The sequence below is a fragment of the Microcaecilia unicolor genome, chromosome 10, assembly GCF_901765095.1.
Source record: "Microcaecilia unicolor chromosome 10, aMicUni1.1, whole genome shotgun sequence".
Lineage (NCBI taxonomy): Eukaryota > Metazoa > Chordata > Amphibia > Gymnophiona > Siphonopidae > Microcaecilia > Microcaecilia unicolor.
Window position 1 is genome coordinate 220,595,761 of NC_044040.1, and position 21,110 is coordinate 220,616,870.

At 43.7% G+C, this 21,110-nt stretch overlaps 1 protein-coding gene across 3 annotated transcripts in view; it reads left to right on the plus strand.

Annotated features, from left to right (window-relative positions):
* LOC115478606 (major facilitator superfamily domain-containing protein 8-like) overlaps nt 1–21,110 on the plus strand; it is a 75,158-nt gene that overhangs the window by 38,264 nt on the left and 15,784 nt on the right. For 2 of the 3 annotated variants that reach the window (XM_030216089.1, XM_030216090.1), the window contains exons 7-10: nt 10,177–10,250; nt 13,246–13,329; nt 18,599–18,728; nt 19,182–19,304. In XM_030216089.1, coding sequence (XP_030071949.1) covers nt 10,177–10,250; nt 13,246–13,329; nt 18,599–18,728; nt 19,182–19,304 — 411 coding nt within the window. Of the gene's footprint in view, nt 1–840; nt 961–2,850; nt 2,931–4,780; nt 5,022–10,176; nt 10,251–13,245; nt 13,330–18,598; nt 18,729–19,181; nt 19,305–21,110 lie in introns of all 3 variants that reach the window. The other variant, XM_030216088.1, reaches the window with a different exon arrangement.

Below are 21,110 nucleotides of genomic sequence, written 5' to 3' on the forward strand. Positions count from 1 at the left end.
ACTCTTTAGAGAGCAGCGCTTGGTGCAGATTTTTCCCAGCACCTAATTTTGAACATCATTTCCGGAATCTGGTCCATTGACTACGATACTGGTCACCACATCTCAAAGAAGATATAATGGAAGTAGAAAAGGTTCAGAGAAGGGCGACAAATATGATAAAGGGGATGGGACGATTTCCCTTTCTTTTCTGATTCCACTATATCTTTTTTCAAATGCAGTGACCAGAATTGCACACAGTATCGAGGTGTGATGTCACCATGGAGCGATACAAAGCAGTGCCGTAGCGAGGGCTAATGGCACCCGGGGCGGGTCGCCGCTGCACACCCCCCCTCCCCCGGGTGCAGCAAGGCGCGACCCCCCCCCCCCCCCTCTGCGGCGCACCCCCCCCGGACCGCATTCTTACCTGCGGGAGGGCCGATCCGCCCCGAGTGCACGTCACTCGGAGCTACATCAGCCCCGCTGGTTCCCTGCTCTCTGTGCCCCGGAACAGGAAGTAACCTGTTCCGGGGCAGAGAGAGCAGGGAACCAGCGGGGCCGACACCCCCCGAGCACGTGCACCCGGGGCGGACCGCCCCCCCCCCCCTTCCTACGCCACTGATACAAAGGCATTATAACATCTGTCTGAATGTATCCGTATACGGGGACCGTGCAAATAGTAAAAGTTATCTGTTAAATCTTGCATAGTCAGTAGTCCAACATGGGTTGGGGTTTTGTGTCCAGTGTTTCGAAACATCTGTTGCTGTGTGTTTAGCCACAAGTTCTGGCTGTGAAGTAAATTTTGGCATGAAGTTGTACTGGCTGCTGTTCTTTTGTCATTTGGATGTTTCTTGTGTCTCACAGGAATTGGTACTGGTGTGGGGGCTTCCATTTTCGGCTACCTGACTCGCACCACTAGCTCTGCTGAGAGAGCCTCTGTTTTTGCTGCTGTTATGGCTTGCAGACAGGTCGGTTTGCTGATAGGTAAGAGACTAGGAGGACAGTAACATCCTCCTGCTTCTGACCCGTTCTAGATTCAGATATGCCTTCAAGTCAGAATTGACTTCTGGTGACCACACAATGAGGAAGGAACAGACCCCCCTCCCACCCCTTTTGTGGGTTTCTTGGCATGATATAGGAATCGTTTGCCTTCACCACTCTTCCGAGGCATGAAGGGTTAAGTGACTTGCCCAAAGCCACAAGGAACTGCCATGAGATCTCAGCCTGGGCATTCTGATTTCCCTCTAACTATTAACTACTCCTCCACTCTTCTAACCCTTTACTGCCTTGATCCTAGAAAGCATCTGTACCTCTAACAATGTTTGGAAGATGCACTAGGACTCATTTTTTCAGGAGTTAATTCTACAGCCGGTTCATGGGAAACAGAGCATGTTCTAGTTTTCAAGAGCTCTTCCAGAGGAATAGTGCCTCTCAACTATCTGTCAACCTATATTTAAATCTATATCAACCTATATATAAATTTATCTATCAATCTATCTGTATATAAATCTATCCATCTATGTATTATCTGTCTGTCATCTATTTTTTTCCATTTGATTTCATGCCTCACTCCATTCAACTTAAAAGAAAATGTCACTTAAGTCCATAAGTGTTGCCATACTGGGACAGACCGAAGGTCCATCAAGCCCAGCATCCTGTTTCCAACAGTGGCCAATCCAGGTCACAAGTACCTGGCAAGATCCCAAAACAGTACAATACATTTTATACTGCTTATCCTAGAAATAAGCAGTGGATTTTCTCAAGTCCATTTTAATAATGGCTTATGGACGTTTGTTTTAGGAAGATACCCAAACCTTTTTTAAACCCTGCTAAGTTAACGGCTTTTACCACATTCTCTGGCAACAAATTCCAGAGTTTAATTAGTGAAGAAATTTGTTCTCTGATTCATTTTAAAGTTACTACTTTGTAGCTTCATTGCATGCCCCCTAGCCCTAGTATTTTTGGAAACAGTAAACAAGCGAGTCACGTGTACCCATTCCACTCCACTCATTATTTTATATACCTCTATCATACCTCCCCTCAGCCGTCTCTTCTCCAAGCTGAAGAGCCCCAGCCGCTTTAGCCTTTCCTCATAGAGAAGTCGTTCCATCCCCTTTATCATTTTCGTCACCCTTTTCTGTACCTTTTCTAATTCCAGTATATCTTTTTCTTGAGATGCTGTGACCAGAATTGAACACAATATTCAAAAGCATATACAACATGATAAAACTATATCGAAATTGTATAGTTCAACCTAGTGCACCCCAGCTAAAAATACCTGCAGCCCTCAAGGTTCCATAAAGCAGCCTAAAACTATGAAGGAGATGGAGGATGCTCTGATTAGGGGAGCTCTCATTCATAACACCTTAGTGCAGTTCCAAAAGATGGTGTATGTCCTGATTATGAAGGTGATTGCCTCCAGCAGCTCAGCTTCACTGCTGGGAGATGCTGGCAGATGAAGCATCTCCTGCATGCCAAGTACAAGACATTCAATCTTAACAGCATGCTGGGGTACGGGGACATGATTTGGGATGTGAAGAATTACCCTAATGCCGCTATGAGGTGCTTTAAGATGGAACGGTCTTGGGTGGGACAGAGCCCACCTCCAGCAGCACTGTATTGCTTATGACTTTGCCAAGGTGTGATGTAGACAGCCATCTGAATCTAGTTTGGGAGATGTGTTGTGTCCTGGGTGTAACGACGCCTAATGTACTGCACCCCTGACTCTCGTTATTAGAGATGTCACTTGTCCTGGGGATAAGGTCACCTAGTGCACTGTACTCATGACTGCTCTTTAAGATGAAGCTTGTCCTGGATTAAGGACACCTAGAGCAGCACTTCATAAGGAGTTTTATTCTTTACTTTTTTTTACAGGGCCTGCCTGCAACCTTTTTCTGCGCTTTTGTAATTTTAAGCTGGGTCCTTTTGAAGTCAACAGGTTTACTGCCCCAGGGGTGAGTATTCTAATCATAATTAATACTTAACAGCACAGGAGAGAAACGGTATCAGTAATACAAAAGCAAGAGATGAAAGATAAACCCCTACGTAAAGATTCCCCAACAACAAAAAAAGTAGGGAAGAGACATAGACCAACGAACCACTAATGTAATGCAAAAAGATTAATTTAATACAGCAATACAGTTTTCAGAATACAAACAGATTCTGACTCGGAGTTACTTAGGGTGATCTGGGGTAGTAGTGCAGAGTGGGAGTAAACAGTGTCATAGAGAGTGAATTACTTTACATAGTCAGGGTGGTCTGGGATAGTAGTGCAGAGTGTGATTGAGTAGTGAACAGTGTCATAGGGAGTGAGTTATGTGGCACAGTCAGGGTGGTCTGTGATAGCAGTGTAGGATGTGAGTGAACAGTGTCATAGGGAATCCATTATGTAGGACAGTCAGTGATAGTAGTGCAGAATGTGAGTTAGTAGTGAACAGTGTCATAGAAAGTGAGTTACTTTGCACAATCAGGGTGGTCTGGGATAGTAGTGCAGAGTGTGATTGAGTAGTGAACAATGTCTTTTGGAGTGAGTTATGTGGCACAATCAGGGTGGTCTGCGATAGCAGTGCAGGGTGGTAGTGAATAGTGTCATAGGGAGTGAGTTACTTTGCACAATCAGGGTGGTCTGGGATAGTAATGCAGAGTGTGATTGAGTAGTGTACATAAGTAATGCCACACTAGGAATAGACCAAGGGTCCATCGAGCCCAGCATCCTGTCCACGACAGCGGCCAATCCAGACCAAGGGCACCTGGCGAGCTTCGCAAACATACAAACATTCTATACATGTGAGTTAGTAGTGAACAGTGTCATAGGAAGTGAGTTATGTGGCACAATCAGGGTGGTCTGTGATAGCAGTGCAGAATGTGAGTGAACAGTGTCATAGGGAGTCAGTTATCTAGAACAGTCAGGGTTTTCTGGGATAGTAGTGCAGAATGTGAGTTAGTAGTGAACAGTGTCATAGGAAGTGAGTTACTTTGCACAGTCAGGGTGGTCTGTGATAGCAGTGCAGGATGTGAGTGAACAGTGTCATAGGGAGTCAGTTATCTAGAATAGTCAGGGTTTTCTGGGATAGTAGTGCAGATTGTGAGTTAGTAGTGAACAGTGTCATAGGGAGTCAGTTATCTAGAATAGTCAGGGTTTTCTGGGATAGTAGTGCAGATTGTGAGTTAGTAGTGAACAGTGTCATAGGGAGTGAATTACTTTGCACAGTCAGGGTGGTCTGGGGTAGCAGTGCAGAGTGTGAGTGATAGAACATCAGAAGGGAATTGAGAGTTTATTTAACAGTTCAGTAGAATAACAGGAAATCGAGTGAATTGTGAACCCAGAAAAATGTGCTCTAATGGTTCAAACTGAAGGTCCTTTGAGTTCAGTGGCATATGTAGATCACCTGGAAGTCCCCAGTAAATCCTAATGGGAGAGCCTTTCCTTCTTTCACTCTGAGACATGAAAGTTGTTGATCACCATGTTTGCCTGACTAATAAATGCTAGTTGATCTGTTCTCCGGATTCTTGCTCAGATCTCTTTTGCAGTTTCTGGTAGGATGGCAGTGCAGCAAATGAAAGATGAGATAGTTGTGCAGGGGTTCAGCAGAGGGTTAGCAGTGCATGGGGTCTGCTATAAGTGTAGAACATGAATGGTAATGTATCAGTTGTGATAGAGCCACAGGGTGAAGAGCAGCGCATGGTGTGACCGGTGGGATAATAGAACAGTATGTCACTGATGGCTTAGCAGTGCTTGGTGTAGCTGTTTTTTTTTACAACTTCTTACTGTTGCACAACGTCCTTACAATCACTTGTCTTCCAGCTCTTCATGTGCATCCTCTGGGGCCTTCTACAGCTCCTTGTGGTCTTTCTGTACAATGACCTTCCATCCTCGTACTCTGCAGACTCAGAGACTGCACCTTTAGTGCAGCCGAACTGTGCAGAAACCGCTGAATATGGAAGCATTAATGACACTGAAGAGGCAACAGTGCCGAGTCCGAGCCAGAAAAGAGAAGAGGACAGTGCCAGTGAGAGCAGCTCTGAGAACCTGAACACCTTGAAAGGTAACTAGTGCTCTTGTAATCTTGGCACGTCTAAGCTAATGAGCAGTACACAGGGCAGGATGCTCGTGTGTGGTTACTGGCATATGGTAAGAAAGTACCTTGACTGGCAAGCAGTACATAGAAACATGGGGAAGTGAAGGCACATAAAGACCATATGATATCCAGACCATCTACTCTCCTTTTCACTCCCTTACAGACCTTTATACTTGACCCAAGAACTTTTGAATTCACGTACACTTTTCATCTCCACCACCACCTCCACCAAGAGGCCGTTCCACGAATTCACCACCCTTTCCGTGAAGAAGTATTTCCGCAGGTTACTTCTGAGTCTGTCCCCTTTCACCTTTATCCTATGCCCCTTCGTTCCAGAGCTTCCTTTCAATTGAAAAAGATTCACCTCCTGTGCATTTATGCCATGAAAATATTTAAACTTCTCTATCATATGTCCCCTCTCCCGCCTCTCTTCCAAAATACACAGGAGGGTATGTTCGGGCAGGTATTGACATTATTCTCAGCTGGGAAGTGATATACTGGGGTTATGTCACTGTAACAGAGTCCTGAATCCTGGGAAGAGGAGGAGTGCTGCACACAGCATGGAGGTATGTTCACTTTGTATAATGGAGTGTTATTTCCTGAAGTGAGGAGGAGTGCTGCACAAAGCATGGAGGTATGTTCACTTTGTATAATGGAGTGTTAGTTCCTGGAGTGAGGAGAAGCATGGCACACAGCATGGAGGTATGTGACCTTTGTATAATGGAGTCCTAGTTGTTGAGGACAGGGAGGAGAAATGCACACTGCATGAAAGTATCTTCACTTTGCGTAATGGAGCCCCAGTTTCTGAAGTGAGGAGGAGCACGGCACACAGCATGGAGGTATGTTCTAGAGCTGTACTGAATATTTGTCTCAAAAAACTTGAAAATTCTTGGAGTCACCATCGATCGAAACCTCACCCTTGATGACCACGTGAAGAACACAACGAAAAAGATGTTCTACTCCATGTGGAAGCTTAAAAGAGTAAAACCTTTCTTCACGAGGTACGTATTCCGCACCCTGGTACAGTCAATGGTACTAAGTCATCTGGACTACTGCAACGCACTATACGCTGGATGCAAAGAACAAACTATCAAAAAACTACAAACCACCCAGAATACTGCCGCCAGACTCGTATTTGGAAAAACTAAATATGAAAATGCAAAACCCTTAAGAGAGAAGCTCCACTGGCTCCCACTTAGGGAGCGCATTATGTTCAAGATCTGCACATTATACACAAAATCATTCACGTAGACGCCCCAATCTACATGCTAAACCTCGTAGACTTACCTCCAAGAAATGCCACAAGAGCATCCCGCAGATTCCTCGACCTACACTTCCCCAGTTGTAAAGGACTAAAGTACAAGCAGATGCACGATACTACATTCTCGTACTTGGGCACGAAACTGTGGAATGCACTGCCTACAGACCTGAGAACAATCAACGAAACAACTATTTTTCGCAGATCTCTAAAGACATATCTCTTCAACAAGGCATACAATGAGAACTAACGGCTACACAAATCCACCCGACAACCCACTCAGCCATGATAACTTACCTACTATAACTACCTAATCACCCCTTTTCTTCTTCCTTCTATCCTTACCTATCCTTGGCACAATATTAAATGTATCTGTCACCCTGCAATGACTTTGCTAACAAAACTATGTAAGCCACATTGAACATGCAATGACTATGTTAACAAAACTATGTAAGCCACATTGAGCCTACAAATAGGTGGGATAATGTGGGATACAAATGCAATAAATAAATAAAATTTGTATTCAAACTGATTCAGCCTTGGATCGTACACTGAATACATTATTTGTATTTGACCGAGTAATAAAGTGCTATGAAAATTTCACACAAAAGTTGTCCAGTCTCTATGCCGGGCTGGTATAAACTTTGCTTTGTACTTTATTGGTTACAATTGAACCTTTGTTTCGTGAAGGGAACATCCAGATATCATTTATCAGTTCTTACATCTTGTGTAAATTTGGCTGTTTTTCAGTGTCATCATGTAGGTTCTTCTATGTTATAGAAGAGTTGTTAAATGTCACTTAAAGGAAATAGATAAGTGACATCCTGTGTGGATTTACTTTCCAGTAATGGATGGAGATGGAAGGAGAGCTTTATGCAGCATGTGCAGGGCATAGGGTAGCTGAAAAACTTCCTCACAAGTTCCACTTTATTTTTTTAATTACATTTGTACCCCGCGCTTTCCCACTCATGGCAGGCTCAATGCGGCTTACATGGGGCAATGGAGGGTTAAGTGACTTGCCCAGAGTCACTTTACATTTAACAAACAAACATGTTGATGATTGCAAAGCCTACTGGTGAAACATGAGGTCCCACTGGTTCAAAGTGCTAGTAAGAAACTAGAAAGTCAACTGAACTTAACCGATTTTATACTGTAAAAACGCAGTGGGATGCAGACAGGTCAGAGGCCTGGAGGGAGCATGAGGAGTAGCCTAGTGGTTAGTGCAGTGGACTTTGATCTTGGGGACCTGGGTTCAATTCCCACTGCAGCTCCTTGTGACTCTGGGTAACTCACCTAACCCTCCATTGCCCCAGGTACAAATATGTACCTGTATACAATATGCAAAAACCGCTTTGAAAGTAGTTGCAAAAATCACAGAAAGGCAGGATATCAAGTCCCAATAACAAGGTTCTATGCACAATCTCAAAGAGTAGCAGCATTCCATGTAGAACCCCAAAGAATAGCAAGTTTCAAGGAGTAGAGATTTGAGATTCTGGAATGTTACTGCTATTTGAGATTCTGTTGCTACTATTTGAGATTCTACATGGAATGTTGCTAGTGGAGGAGTAGCCTAATGGTTAGTGCAGTGGACTTTGACCCTGGGGAACTGGGCTCAATTCCCACTGCAGCTCCTTGTGACTCTGGGCAAGTCACTTAACCATCCATTGCCCCAGGTGCAAATAAGCACCTGTATATACTATGTAAACAGCTTTGAATGTAGTTGTAGTATATAAAGTCCCATTTCCTTTTCCCTATTTGAGATTCTACATGGAATGTTGCTACTATTTGAGATTCTGTTGCTACTATTTGAGATTCTACATGGAATGTTGCTAGTGGAGGAGTAGCCTAGTGGTTAGTGCAGCAGACTTTGAACCCGGGGAACTAGGTTCAATTCCCACTGCAGCTCCTTGTGACACTTAAGCCTCCATTGCCCTAGGAACCTGAATTATAGCTACGTCATGCAAGGTTCCACGTTAGGAGTCACTGACCAAGAAAACGGATCTAGGTGTCGTCATTGATGATACGTTGAAACCTTCTGCTCAGTGTGCTGCTGCGATTAAGAAAGCAAATAGAATGTTAGGTATTATTAGGAAAGGAATGGAAAACAAAAATGAGGATGTTATAATGCCTTTGTATTGCTCCATAGTGCGACCGCACCTCAAATATTGTGTTCAATTCTGGTCGCCGCATCTCAAAAAAGATATAGTGGAATTAGAAAAGACGCAGAGAAGGGCAATAAAAATTATAAAGGGAAATGAAATGACTTCCCTATTAGGAAAGGCTAAAGTGGCTAGGGCTCTTCAGTTTGGAGAAAAGGCGTCTGAGGGGAGATATGATAGAGGTCTATAAAATAATGAGTGGAGTTGAACGGGTAGACGTGAAGCGTCTGTTTACGCTTTCCAAAAATACTAGGACTAGGGGGCACGCGATGAAGCTACAAAGTAGTAAATTTAAAACGAATTGGAGAAAATGTTTCTTCACTCAATGTGTAATTAAACTCTGGAATTTGTTGACAGAGAATGTGGTAAAGGTGGTTAGCTTAGCAGAGTTTTAAAAAGGTTTGGACAGCTTCCTAAAGGAAAAGTCCATAGAACATTATTAAATTGGACTTGGGGAAAATCCACTATTTCTGGGATAAGCAGTATAAAATGTTTTGTACTTTTTTGGGATCTTGCCAGGTATTTGTGACCTGGATTGGCCACTTGGAAACAGGATGCTGGGCTTGATGGACCTTTGGTCTGTCTCAGTATGGCAATATTTATGTGGTAATGGTGGTTAGTTTATCTGGGTTTTAAAAAGGTTTGGACAAGTTCCTAGAGGAAAAGCCCATAGTCTGCTATTGAGATGGACATGGGGGAAGCCACTGCTTGTCCTGGGATTGGTAATATGGAACGTTGTTACTAATTGGGTTTCTACCAGGTACTTGTGACCTGGATTGGCCACTGTTGGAAACAGGATACTGGGCTAGATGGACCATTGGTCTGACCCAGTATGGCAATTCTTATGTAATAAGTTTTTGAACTTTGCATTTTGTGTTCAAAGCAGAATCTAAAATGATCCCTAGAAATATCATAGCAAAATTAGCAGGGATGTCATTTGATCGCTAACCAGATAATTTCAGGATTTGCCTTTTTGCACCTTGCACCTGGCCTGCCATGACTGCCCATTCCTGGCTTAAGCATCTAGCACAGGCTTCTTATAACAGATGGTAGCATAAGTCTGCAAATTGTCCACTTTGTGGTAAACATATGCTAGTCATTTATTCCATGCATGATTGTATTTGTAATATTGTAAACCACTGAGAAAAGACACTGGACAAGTGGTATATTACATTTTTCATCAATAAACTTGTGTCCCTATAAAAATGTTTAAAATGTCATTAAATCTTAGCTCTCCCCAAAAGTTATATATATAAAGACTATCCAGTCCCAGGCACCAAACATGGACTGTGTTTCAACTGTGACCTTCACACCAGTTTTTATTTTTTTCAGTGCAAGTAAAATCTTTGATTCTGCTGCATTTGTCTTGGTGATTACTCCTAAAGCTTGTAGGTTTATATAGACTCTGACTGTAATTCTTATACAGTAACTGCTCCCTCAGGGGAATAAGTTTAATGTCATGGGATAGAACTAATGTTGGAGGAGGGGGTGGTGGTTTTACTTTAGTTTCCATTGCTTTTGTATTTCTTTTTTTCACTCTTGGACTTAGAGATTGCTTTATACAGAAATATAATTTACAGGTGATGGGCAGCTTTCTTGCATGTGTCTTTGTTCAGTGCTTTAAGGTTATGATTTTGCAAGAAGGGGACTGCGATTGTTCTGAAATCAAAGGGGAGTGACCCAGCCTGCTCTTTCTGTGTTGCAGAATACCTGCGAGAGGAAGTGGTGGTGGTCCTCGCTGCGCAGTTCATTACTTTCTTTAACCAAACTGCGCTAGAAGTAAGTTAAAGGCCTGGCGGACTTTGCTTTACATACAGTCATAGGTGGTCAGTGACTCATATGTTCGGGAAGGCTAAAGTAAAAGGACAGTGGGGTACTTCTGAACACAGCTACTCCCCCCCCCCCCCCCCCCCGCCACCTAGTAGCTCTGTTACTGATGGTACTAAGCACACCAAATTAATAGAACAGATTAAAACAAGCAATATTTGAGGCATTCTGGAAATATATGCAGCTACTCTGCCTCCAGTCCCAAGAAGCTGGACTCTGCATATACAGTGTAAACTCCAGAGAACTAGAAACAGTGATGCGTTCCCTTCTGTACTGTCTTCATGAGGAGCTAGCTAAAGTAGACAAAGCAATGGTGCCTGATGGGGTACATCCGAGAGTGCTCAAGGAACTCGGAGAGCTTCTAGTGGGGGGAAGGGAGGAATATTACCCTTTTTCATTCACGTGGCTGTTTTTTTTTAAATGCATTCTTCAACTCTCATTGATCATCTATGTAATGCTCCAGAGTTCTAATATCAAACATATAAACAGCAAGTGACCGACTCACCTGCAAATGCGCAGTAGAGTCGGAACGCTGAGAGTGTAGAAGTCCAAGCCCCGCCTCCACCAGCAGTACAGCCCAATAGGGAGGAAGGCTTGGACATGGGCGTGGAAATCGGAGGACGAGGAGGGAGCAGGGAGGGAAGGAGGGGGCGGAACTGAGGGAAACAGACGCTGGGGAGAGGGCAGTGGAGAGAGCAGGGTTGGTGGACGGGGGGTGGGGGTGGGGGGGGAAGCCATAGGAAAACAAAAAACTAGCCCGTTGTTACGGGCTTAACGGCTAGTATGTATAATAAAATAGTTTTTGTTATGAAAGGCCAGTTTTTCTCCATGGATTGGTGATAGTACAGCTTTATTCTGGCCCTTTTTACTACGACTAATCATTTCTGCTAGACATCCGCAGTGTCATATACATTATATGCAGCTACTTTCTCTGTTCTTAGCAGGCTCATAATCTAAGGGATTTGTTTTGGGGTTTTTTTTGGTACCTGGGGCACTGGAGGGTTACGTGACTTGCCCAGGGTCACAGGGAGCTGCAGTGGAAATCAAACCCCGTTTGCCATGATCAAAACCTGCTTCACTAACCATTAGGCCACTCCTCCACCCCAATAAGTGTATTCCAGGTGAATATTCATGATAGACCGATGATAGGTTTGAAGTTTCCTAAAGGGATTAGCTCAGGGTCGGTGCTAGGGTCTTTGGCACCCCCTGCAAACTATCAGTTGGCGCCCCCCCCCCCCCCCCCCCAGCATCTCCTTTCTCTCTTCTCCCTCCTCCTTCTCCCACCCCGCCCCCTTTTTCAGCCCAGTGCCTTAAAAGGTGAAGAACAAAAGCTGTTTTATTTTTTAACTTGACAGCTTTTTAATTTATTTGAAAGCTTCCCATATGTAGATATAAATATCATGAAATAAAATTGAATATCACTACTACAACAAATCATTTCTATAGATCTACCAGTCGTACGCAGCGAAATTATTGTACATTTCAGTGAGGATATCTTGTTTACTGATGGGTTCATCTTAACTGTTGTTGAAATCTGCCTTGGGAAGCCTGGTTATAAAGATTGGAAGTAAAATTAAACTCTCCTTTCATTGGGGCACATGGAATCACATCTTCACTTCATCTCTTTTGTACAAATGGATTATTCTGTTTTGAGCATGTTTCAGGGACAAGTGGTTTTCAGAAGTCAAAATAATAAAAATAAATATTTTCTTTCTTGCAGATCTCTCATTTGCTTAAACATAACTAAATGGGCTAAAAGCCCCTAATACTGTCCATTAGTTTTCTTATATTTTGTCCTTGTGATGACTTATACTGTGCCAACCCCCACCCCCACCCGCCACAGTAATGCCACCACCCCCCTCCCACCTACTAGAAACCCCCTTCTTCCACACACTACAGCCCTCCCAAGAAGACCTACCTTGATCCTTGAAGGCTGTCCTGGTGTTGTAGTGGCCTCTGCGGGGGCAGGAAAGAATCCCACCCTTTCCTGCCCTCTGGTCTTCCGCTCCTCCGTGTTTTTGTTCTTCTGTGCCTTGGGTGCCCTTACCACTAGATCAATGGGTGAGGTTGAGGGCTCAGGCTGGTTTCAATTTTCCCGGCCCATTAGAAAAAAGCCCTTTTTCCCAGATGTGGTAAAAACTGGACCAGCGAGTGCCAAAAGCATGCATCCACGCTACCACAGGCCACGTTTTGCCATGACTTAGTAAAAGGACCCCTTAATACATTTTCCATTAGCTTTTGAAGAGTAGAACCTGACCTGAGGAGGAAGGTTCTTGCTTTCAAAAGCTAGTCCAAAAATATATTGTTAGTCCAATAAAAAAGGTGGCGTCTTATTTTTGCATTTTTCTTTTGTTTTTTTCTGTTTATTACATTTAAAGTAGATTATCATGTATTTATATGAACACTGTGCAAGGCCTTCCCAGGGGCACAGTTTGGGGTTGGCAGGGTCCATTTTAAATGGTTTACTGTTCTACACTTCCTTGAATGAATTTTTTCATAAAGGCAGTTAATAATTGTCAATAAATACAAATAAATAAATAAATTGTGATATATGTATATACATTTTATAAAATACACAGGTATAAGGATAAGATTGTAACAGTGAACCACTCCAAGGGATTTTTTTATTCTTGAATGTAGAATAAAATGAAAAAGAAAAGCAATGTTTGCACTGTGTGATGGAGGTGTGGGTTCAGGTTTGGGAACGATGTTGAAAGTGAACAGGAGACAAGTGAGGTTGCTGCCTATGGTTTACCTAGTATAGAAAACACACTATTTGCTTATAAATCACCTATGGTTTCTTACAGCAAATGGGGCCCTATAAAAGACACCCCTATAAAATTTGCTCTGATACATCGGGGTGTCACGCATTGGTGAAGTGCAGCTCAGTAAAGCAACACAGATGATGGATTCTGGAATAATCTCTCACTGCCACCCTCTCTTTCAGACCATGGTAACACCCATCACACAGCGCTACTTCAATTTTGGAGAACTGGAAAACAGCCTGATGTATTTCCTGTGTGGTGTGGAGGTGAGTGTGTTCCGAGAGTAATGTGTGTCACATGGGGCCTCTGGGACTTGAGAGATCTGAAGGTCACAGGGTTTCATGGGCATTGCATCATTATCCAGCCATTGCGTTCGCATTAACACAGAGCACATAATACCTCCTAAATAGGATGTGGTAATATTTGTGCTGGTCTAATGTGCTAATGGGAAATTTAATGTGGGACCTGCAAAAATAAAGAAAAAAAAACTATTTTAGGGACATGCTAGTTATCAATACCAATTTATGCTGTATATACCATTGTTTCCTCAGAAAGATTCACCAAGGTTTACAACAAGTCAATAAAAAACAAACATCAAATAAAATATTAAAATCAAATAAGATATTAACGTATTCGGTACTGTCACGAAATGCCTAGCTACCTGCCTGTGGCTACCCCACAGCCACTTAGAGGGTCTATCCCCAGCACAGCTCAGGTCCGCCTGCACCTGCTGCTTGTGCTGTACACTAGCACCCTCCTCCTACCAACTGGGTCACAACTGCCACTGGGCGAGTCTCCCTCTTTAAAATTATCCCCAGTGATTCCTAGGTTACTGGGGCCACACTCCCAGTGGTCCCACAGTTCCTAGAAAGCACCCACAGACCCAACACACATTCTACCAGGATTCAGTCCAGACAAGCAGAGACAATAAACTAAAAATGTTTATTGTCATGAAAAATTAGAACAATGAACAGGAAGGGTGCAATCAGCAAAACAATAACAGGTAACTGAAATATGGATCAAGTATAACACTATCTAAACATTTGTATATTATCTAAATAGTACCTGGAGAGATCAGGACATATAGCTGCTCACAGGTTATCAAGCGCTACTAGACGTACGCAGTGCTGTACACTTGAACATGAAGAGACAGTCCCTGCTCGACAGAGCATACAATCTAATTAGGACAAACAGGGCAAACGAGATAAGGGAATATTAAAGTGAGGATGATAAAATAAGGGTTCTGAACAAGTGGTAAGGGTTAGGAGTTAAAAGCAGCATCAAAAATGTAGGCTTTTAGCTTAGATTTGAAGACAGCCAGAGATGGAGCTTGACCTACCGGCTCAGGAAGTCTATTCCAGGCATATGATGCAGCAAGATAAAAGGAACAGAGTCTGGAGTTAGCAGTGGAGGGGAAGGGTGCAGATAAGAGAGATTTACCCAGTGAACGGAGTTCCCGAGGAGGAATGTAAGGAGAGATGAGAGTGGAGAGGTACTGAGGAGCTGCAGAGTGAATGCACTTATAGGTCAATAAGAGGAGTTTGAACTGTATACGGAAACGGATAGGAAGCCAGTGAAGGGACTTGAGGAGAGGGCTAATATGAGCATAACGACACTGGGGGAATATTAAGTACATAAGTACATAAGTAGTGCCATACTGGGAAAGACCAAAGGTCCATCTAGCCCAGCATCCTGTCACCGACAGTGGCCAATCCAGGTCAAGGGCACCTGGCACGCTCCCCAAACGTAAAAACATTCCAGACAAGTTGTACCTAAAAATGAGGAATTTTTCCAGTCCATTTAATAGCGGTCTATGGACTTGTCCTTTAGGAATCTATCTAACCCCTTTTTAAACTCCGTCAAGCTAACCGCCCGTACCACGTTCTCCGGCAATGAATTCCAGAGTCTAATTACACGTTGGGTGAAGAAAAATTTTCTCCGATTCGTTTTAAATTTACCACACTGTAGCTTCAACTCATGCCCTCTAGTCCTAGTATTTTTGGATAGCGTGAACAGTCGCTTCACATCCACCCGATCCATTCCACTCATTATTTTATACACTTCTATCATATCTCCCCTCAGCCGTCTCTTCTCCAAGCTGAAAAGCCCTAGCCTTCTCAGCCTCTCTTCATAGGAAAGTCGTCCCATCCCCACTATCATTTTCGTCGCCCTTCGCTGTACCTTTTCCAATTCTACTATATCTTTTTGAGATACGGAGACCAGTACTGAACACAATACTCCAGGTGCGGTCGCACCATGGAGCGATACAACGGCATTATAACATCCGCACACCTGGACTCCATACCCTTCTTAATAACACCCAACATTCTATTCGCTTTCCTAGCCGCAGCAGCACACTGAGCAGAAGGTTTCAGCGTATCATCGACGACGACACCCAGATCCCTTTCTTGATCCGTAACTCCTAACGCGGAACCTTGCAAGACGTAGCTATAATTCGGGTTCCTCTTACCCACATGCATCACTTTGCACTTGTCAACATTGAACTTCATCTGCCACTTGCACGCCCATTCTCCCAGTCTCGCAAGGTCCTCCTGTAATCGTTCACATTCCTCCTGCGACTTGACGACCCTGAATAATTTTGTGTCATCGGCGAATTTAATTACCTCACTAGTTATTCCCATCTCTAGGTCATTTATAAATACATTAAAAAGCAACGGACCCAGCACAGACCCCTGCGGGACCCCACTAACTACCCTCCTCCACTGAGAATACTGGCCACGCAATCCTACTCTCTGCTTCCTATCTTTCAACCAGTTCTTAATCCATAATAATACCCTACCTCCGATTCCATGACTCTGCAATTTCTTCAGGAGTCTTTCGTGCGGCACTTTGTCAAACGCCTTCTGAAAATCCAGATATACAATATCAACCGGCTCCCCATTGTCCACATGTTTGCTTACCCCCTCAAAAAAATGCATTAGATTGGTGAGGCAAGACTTCCCTTCACTAAATCCGTGCTGACTTTGTCTCATCAGTCCATGTTTTTGTATATGCTCTGCAATTTTATTCTTAATAATAGCCTCCACCATCTTGCCCGGCACCGACGTCAGACTCACCGGTCTATAATTTCCCGGATCTCCTCTGGAACCCTTCTTAAAAATCGGAGTAACATTGGCTACCCTCCAGTCTTCCGGTATTACACTCGATTTTAGGGACAGATTGCATATTTCTAACAGTAGCTCCGCAAGTTCATTTTTTAGTTCTATTAATACTCTGGGATGAATACCATCAGGTCCCGGTGATTTACTACTCTTCAGCTTGCTGAACTGACCCATTACATCCTCCAAGGTTACAGAGAATTTGTTTAGTTTCTCCGATTCCCCCGCTTCAAATATTCTTTCCGGCACCGGTGTCCCCCCCAAATCCTCCTCGGTGAAGACCGAAGCAAAGAATTCGTTTAATTTCTCCGCTACGGCTTTGTCCTCCTTGATCGCCCCTTTAACACCATTTTCGTCCAGCGGCCCAACCGACTCTTTGGCCGGTTTCCTGCTTTTAATGTATCTAAAAAAGTTTTTACTATGTATTTTTGCTTCCAACGCTAATTTCTTCTCAAAGTCCTTTTTTGCCCTCCTTATCTCCGCTTTGCATTTGGCTTGGCATTCCTTATGATCTATCCTGTTACTTTCAGTTGGTTCTCTTCTCCACTTTCTGAAGGATTGTTTTTTGGCTCTAATGATTTCCTTTATCTTACTGTTTAGCCACGCCGGCTGACGTTTAGTCTTTTTTCCCTTTTTTCTAATACGTGGAATATATTTGTCCTGAACCTCCAGGATGGCGTTTTTAAACAGCATCCACGCCTGATGCAAGTTTTTTACTCTGCGAGCTGCTCCTTTCAGTCTTTTTTTCACCATTTTTCTCATTTTGTCGTAATCACCTTTTCTATAGTTAAACGCTAGCGTACTTGATTTCCTAGTTTCACTTCCTTCAATGCCAATATCAAAACCGATCATATTATGATCACTGTTATCAAGCGGCCCTCGTATCGTTACCCCATGCACTAGATCATGAGCACCACTAAGGACTAAGTCTAGTATTTTTCCTTCTCTTGTCGGCTCCTGAACTAGCTGTTCCATGAAGCTGTCCTTGATTTCATCAAGAAATCTTATGTCCCTTGCGTGTACAGATGTTACATTACCCCAGTCTATATGCGGGTAATTGAAATCCCCCATTATTATTGTGTTGCCCAGTTTGTTTGCGTCCCTGATTTCCTTTAACATTTCCGCATCCGTCTGTTCGTCCTGGCCAGGCGGACGGTAGTACACTCCTATCACTATCCTTTTCCCCTTTGCACATGGAATTTCAATCCACAGTGATTCCAAGGAGTGTTTTGCTTCCTGCAGAATTTTCAATCTATTTGATTCAAGGCTCTCGTTAATATACAATGCTACCCCTCCACCAATCCGATTCACCCTATCACTACGATATAATTTGTACCCCGGTCGTGCAGCAGAATTTTGAACAGATTGACGAGGAGAGAGGTGGCTAAGTGTGAGACCTGTGAGAAGCAAGTTGCAATAGTCTAAGCGAGAGGTGATAAGAGTGTGGATGAGGGTTGTGGTAGTGTGCTCAGAAAGGAAAGGGTGAATTTTTGTGATAGTATAGAGAAAGAAACGACAGGTTAAGACTGGGGGGGGGGGGGGGGGGGGGTGGGGGGGGGGGGGGGGGGGGGGGGGGAAGCCAGTACATCCTAGATGAATTGAGCTCCTGGGCCAATCAGAGCCCAGAACAAGAAGTTTTCAAAAGTATACTGCATCTCATTTCCTATCTGTGTTATACTAAAGAAAAAAAAAAGTCATTTCTCTAGAACAGCTTTAAACATATACAGTACATGCACCACCCGCTGGGCAAACTAGGGAAATAATCCAAGAAATAAGCTAATACAGTTTACAGGCTTAAAACCCACTGTTTTGTCACAGGTACAATTACAAAAAAATTAAAAAATCTTTGAAAATGTTAACAGACAACTCCGAGGAAAGGCCAAATATTACTTGAAATAACAAACAAGCAGATTTGAATAACATCCGCTCGTGTATGGGAAGCCAATGTAGTAAGCAAGAAGTGACTCTCAAATTTCTTTAACCTAAAGATCAGTTGAGCAGCGGTATGTTGAATAAGTTGAAGTTTTGCCATCAACTTAGCTGATAGTCCCAGATACAAAACATTACAATAATCTATGTGAGAAAGAATTAACATCTGAACTAATAAACCAAAGGGGCTTAGCATGTGCAAAAGTCCCACATTAAAATATCCTAAACCCATTTCTTAGCCCATCTTAGTAAAAGTGTGCCTCTAAATTTCATATCTGATTTCATATTATGTACCTTTGGTGTGATCACAGCATTCGTGCATGTCTGTCCTTCTCTCGTGAACCAGGCACAAAGTGTGATTTTTTTTTTTTTTTTGCTGCTCATACAACCATGACATATTTAATGGCTGTTGGTACATTAGAAGGTTTAGATTCAGATCCTAAGAGTGTCCCTTGCTGGCCACTCATAATATTTTTAATTTCTGCAGGTCATTGCTGGTTTTTTCTTTGTTCGCTGCCTCAGCAGTAAGATTTCTGACAGTGTGATCCTCGTCCTTGGACTAGTGATCCTAAATGCTTCCTGCATCTGGTGCCTGGTCTTTCTAGCCAATCCAAAAGGTACACAGGGATGTCGACACTTCCTTGTCAATTCCAAAAGTGCACAAGGCTACGGACACATCTGCAGACATTCCCTGGTGTCAGAACCCAAGGAGACACAACCTGTCTTATGTGATCCTAAGCGTACCTTGTGGCTCATTCTTTCTATGACTGAATAAGGAATGTGCCAGTTTTAAAACAAAGGCCAGATTTCTTAACATTGTAACCAAATTCTGGCTGACCACATTAACCTGATTTTTAGTCAATACAGTCAGCTAGATTTTTACCTAAAAATCAGACTAGCTGTATCCAGCTAAAGTTGAGCTGGCTTGAATTAATGCAATTTTCCTAAACCTAGCCTTCTGGAATTGAAAATCAGCAGAATGTTAGATGGGCTTCTGCCCGATTCTGAAAGCTATTTGTGAGATGAATTGCTCTGCGTCCTCTCTCCCATGCCCTTTTTCTTGGTTGCAGGGAGTTTCATGCTTCTGTTGATGGAGTTTATCACTGGGGTATTCCTGCAAGTACTGGGGCTCCCGTTTGTAGCTGTTTCCCAGGTGTCTTTATTCTCCAAGATCACAGCAGAAAAAACCCAAGGTAACACCCCCCCCCCCCCCCCCCCCCCACACACACACACGCACGCACACACACACTCTAAACATCTTATGTGTAATTTTACTTGTGTAGCAGAGTAAATTGTGGATTAGTGGTACAACCGAACTGGCTGATATTTATTTTGTACAGGAACTTTCTTTGTCCCTAGTGGGCTCAGTCTTAAGTTTTACACCTGGGTCAATGAGCTGCAGTGAGAATCAAACCCAGTTTCCCAGGTGCTCACGCATAACTTCCAGGCATGTATTTGACCAATTCGGCTAGTATTCATCTATGTTCCTGTATGGAATGAGTGCCTGGAGTGCCCTTTACATGTTCGGCAATTTTATTCTTTATAGTAGTTTCTACCATTTTGCCAGCAATGACATCAGACTCTTTGAGGGGGGGGAGGATTGGGATGACATAAGGGAACCTGCTCCTACTTATACAGGTCCCAGTTGTTGGCTGTATATTGGTCAGGGCCTGGCACATGCACAGTTAGCCTTGAGGCCCAGATGTGGCACAGCATTGACTACCTGTTGCAGGTTGAATATTGACCGGTTGGCCATTCTCCCTTCCCCTCCCTTAGTTGGGCCAGTTTCCACCATGTCCTATTGTGTCCCACCACCCCACTTGTCTACTGGATATTTTCTGTCGTCCTATTCATCCCTCTCCCTTTCATGTTTTAGTCCATCTTTTTTTCCCGTTGGTTGTTGTCAGGGTTGAGTCTACTGTAATATTTTTTCCAAGATTTGTATACTACTACTATTTAACATTTCTAAAGCGCTACCAGGGTTGCGCAGCGCTGTACAATTAACAAAGAAGGACAGTCCCTGCTCAAAGGAGCTTACAATCTAAAGGACAAAAAGTGCAGTCAATCAAGATTGAGGCAGTCTAGATTTCCTGGAAAGAGGTACAATGGTTAGGTGCCGAAGGCGACATTGAAGAGGTGGGCTTTGAGCAAGGATTTGAAGATGGGTAGGGAGGAGGCTTGGCGTATGGGCTCAGGGAGTTTATTCCAAGCATAGGGTGAGGCGAGGCAGAAAGGGCGGAGTCTGGAGTTGGCGGTGGTGGAGAAGGGTACTGAGAGGAGGGATTTGTCCTGTGAGCGGAGGTTACGGGTAGGAGCGTAAGGGGAGATGAGGGTAGAGAGGTAGTGAGGGGCTGCAGATTGAGTGCATTTGTAGGTTAGTAGGAGAAGCTTGAACTGTATGCGGTACCTGATCGGAAGCCAGTGAAGTGACTTGAGGAGAGGGGTGATATGAGCATATCGGTCTAGGCGGAAGATAAGACGCGCAGCAGAGTTCTGAACGGATTGAAGGGGGGATAGTGTTATGATTCTGCCGGTTTGGCTGAGGGGGAGGGGGGGACGTCTCTTCTGATTGGCTGCCAGGGGTTTGTGCTGACGTCAGGGGATAGTACTTTAACCTGCAGCTGAAGAGTTTCTCTGCTTTTGTGTTACTTACGCTTGGTGGTAACAGGAAAGCCTGATAGTTTTCTCTCAGAACGTGCTCTAGGTTCTGACAGGGATCTGTGTTGTGTTAGAGTATTCTTTTCCTTCCCTCTAGGTTAGCTGCTGCTGTGTGTGTGTGTGTGAGTAGCTCTGTAATCAGGGTCAGCTGCTCGTTTGTTTAGTGGGGGCTGGGCATTGCTCAGCCTCTCTTCCCAGTGTCCGGGCCTGCTGGCTCAGTGAGTTTAACCCTTTGTGTACTGTGTGTATGGTGTTCCTGCCTCTGCCAGTGTGTTTATTCTATTGGCCCTGCTCCCTCTTGGGGAAGGGAAGCGTTCTCTCTGATTGTTTGTTGGTTTATG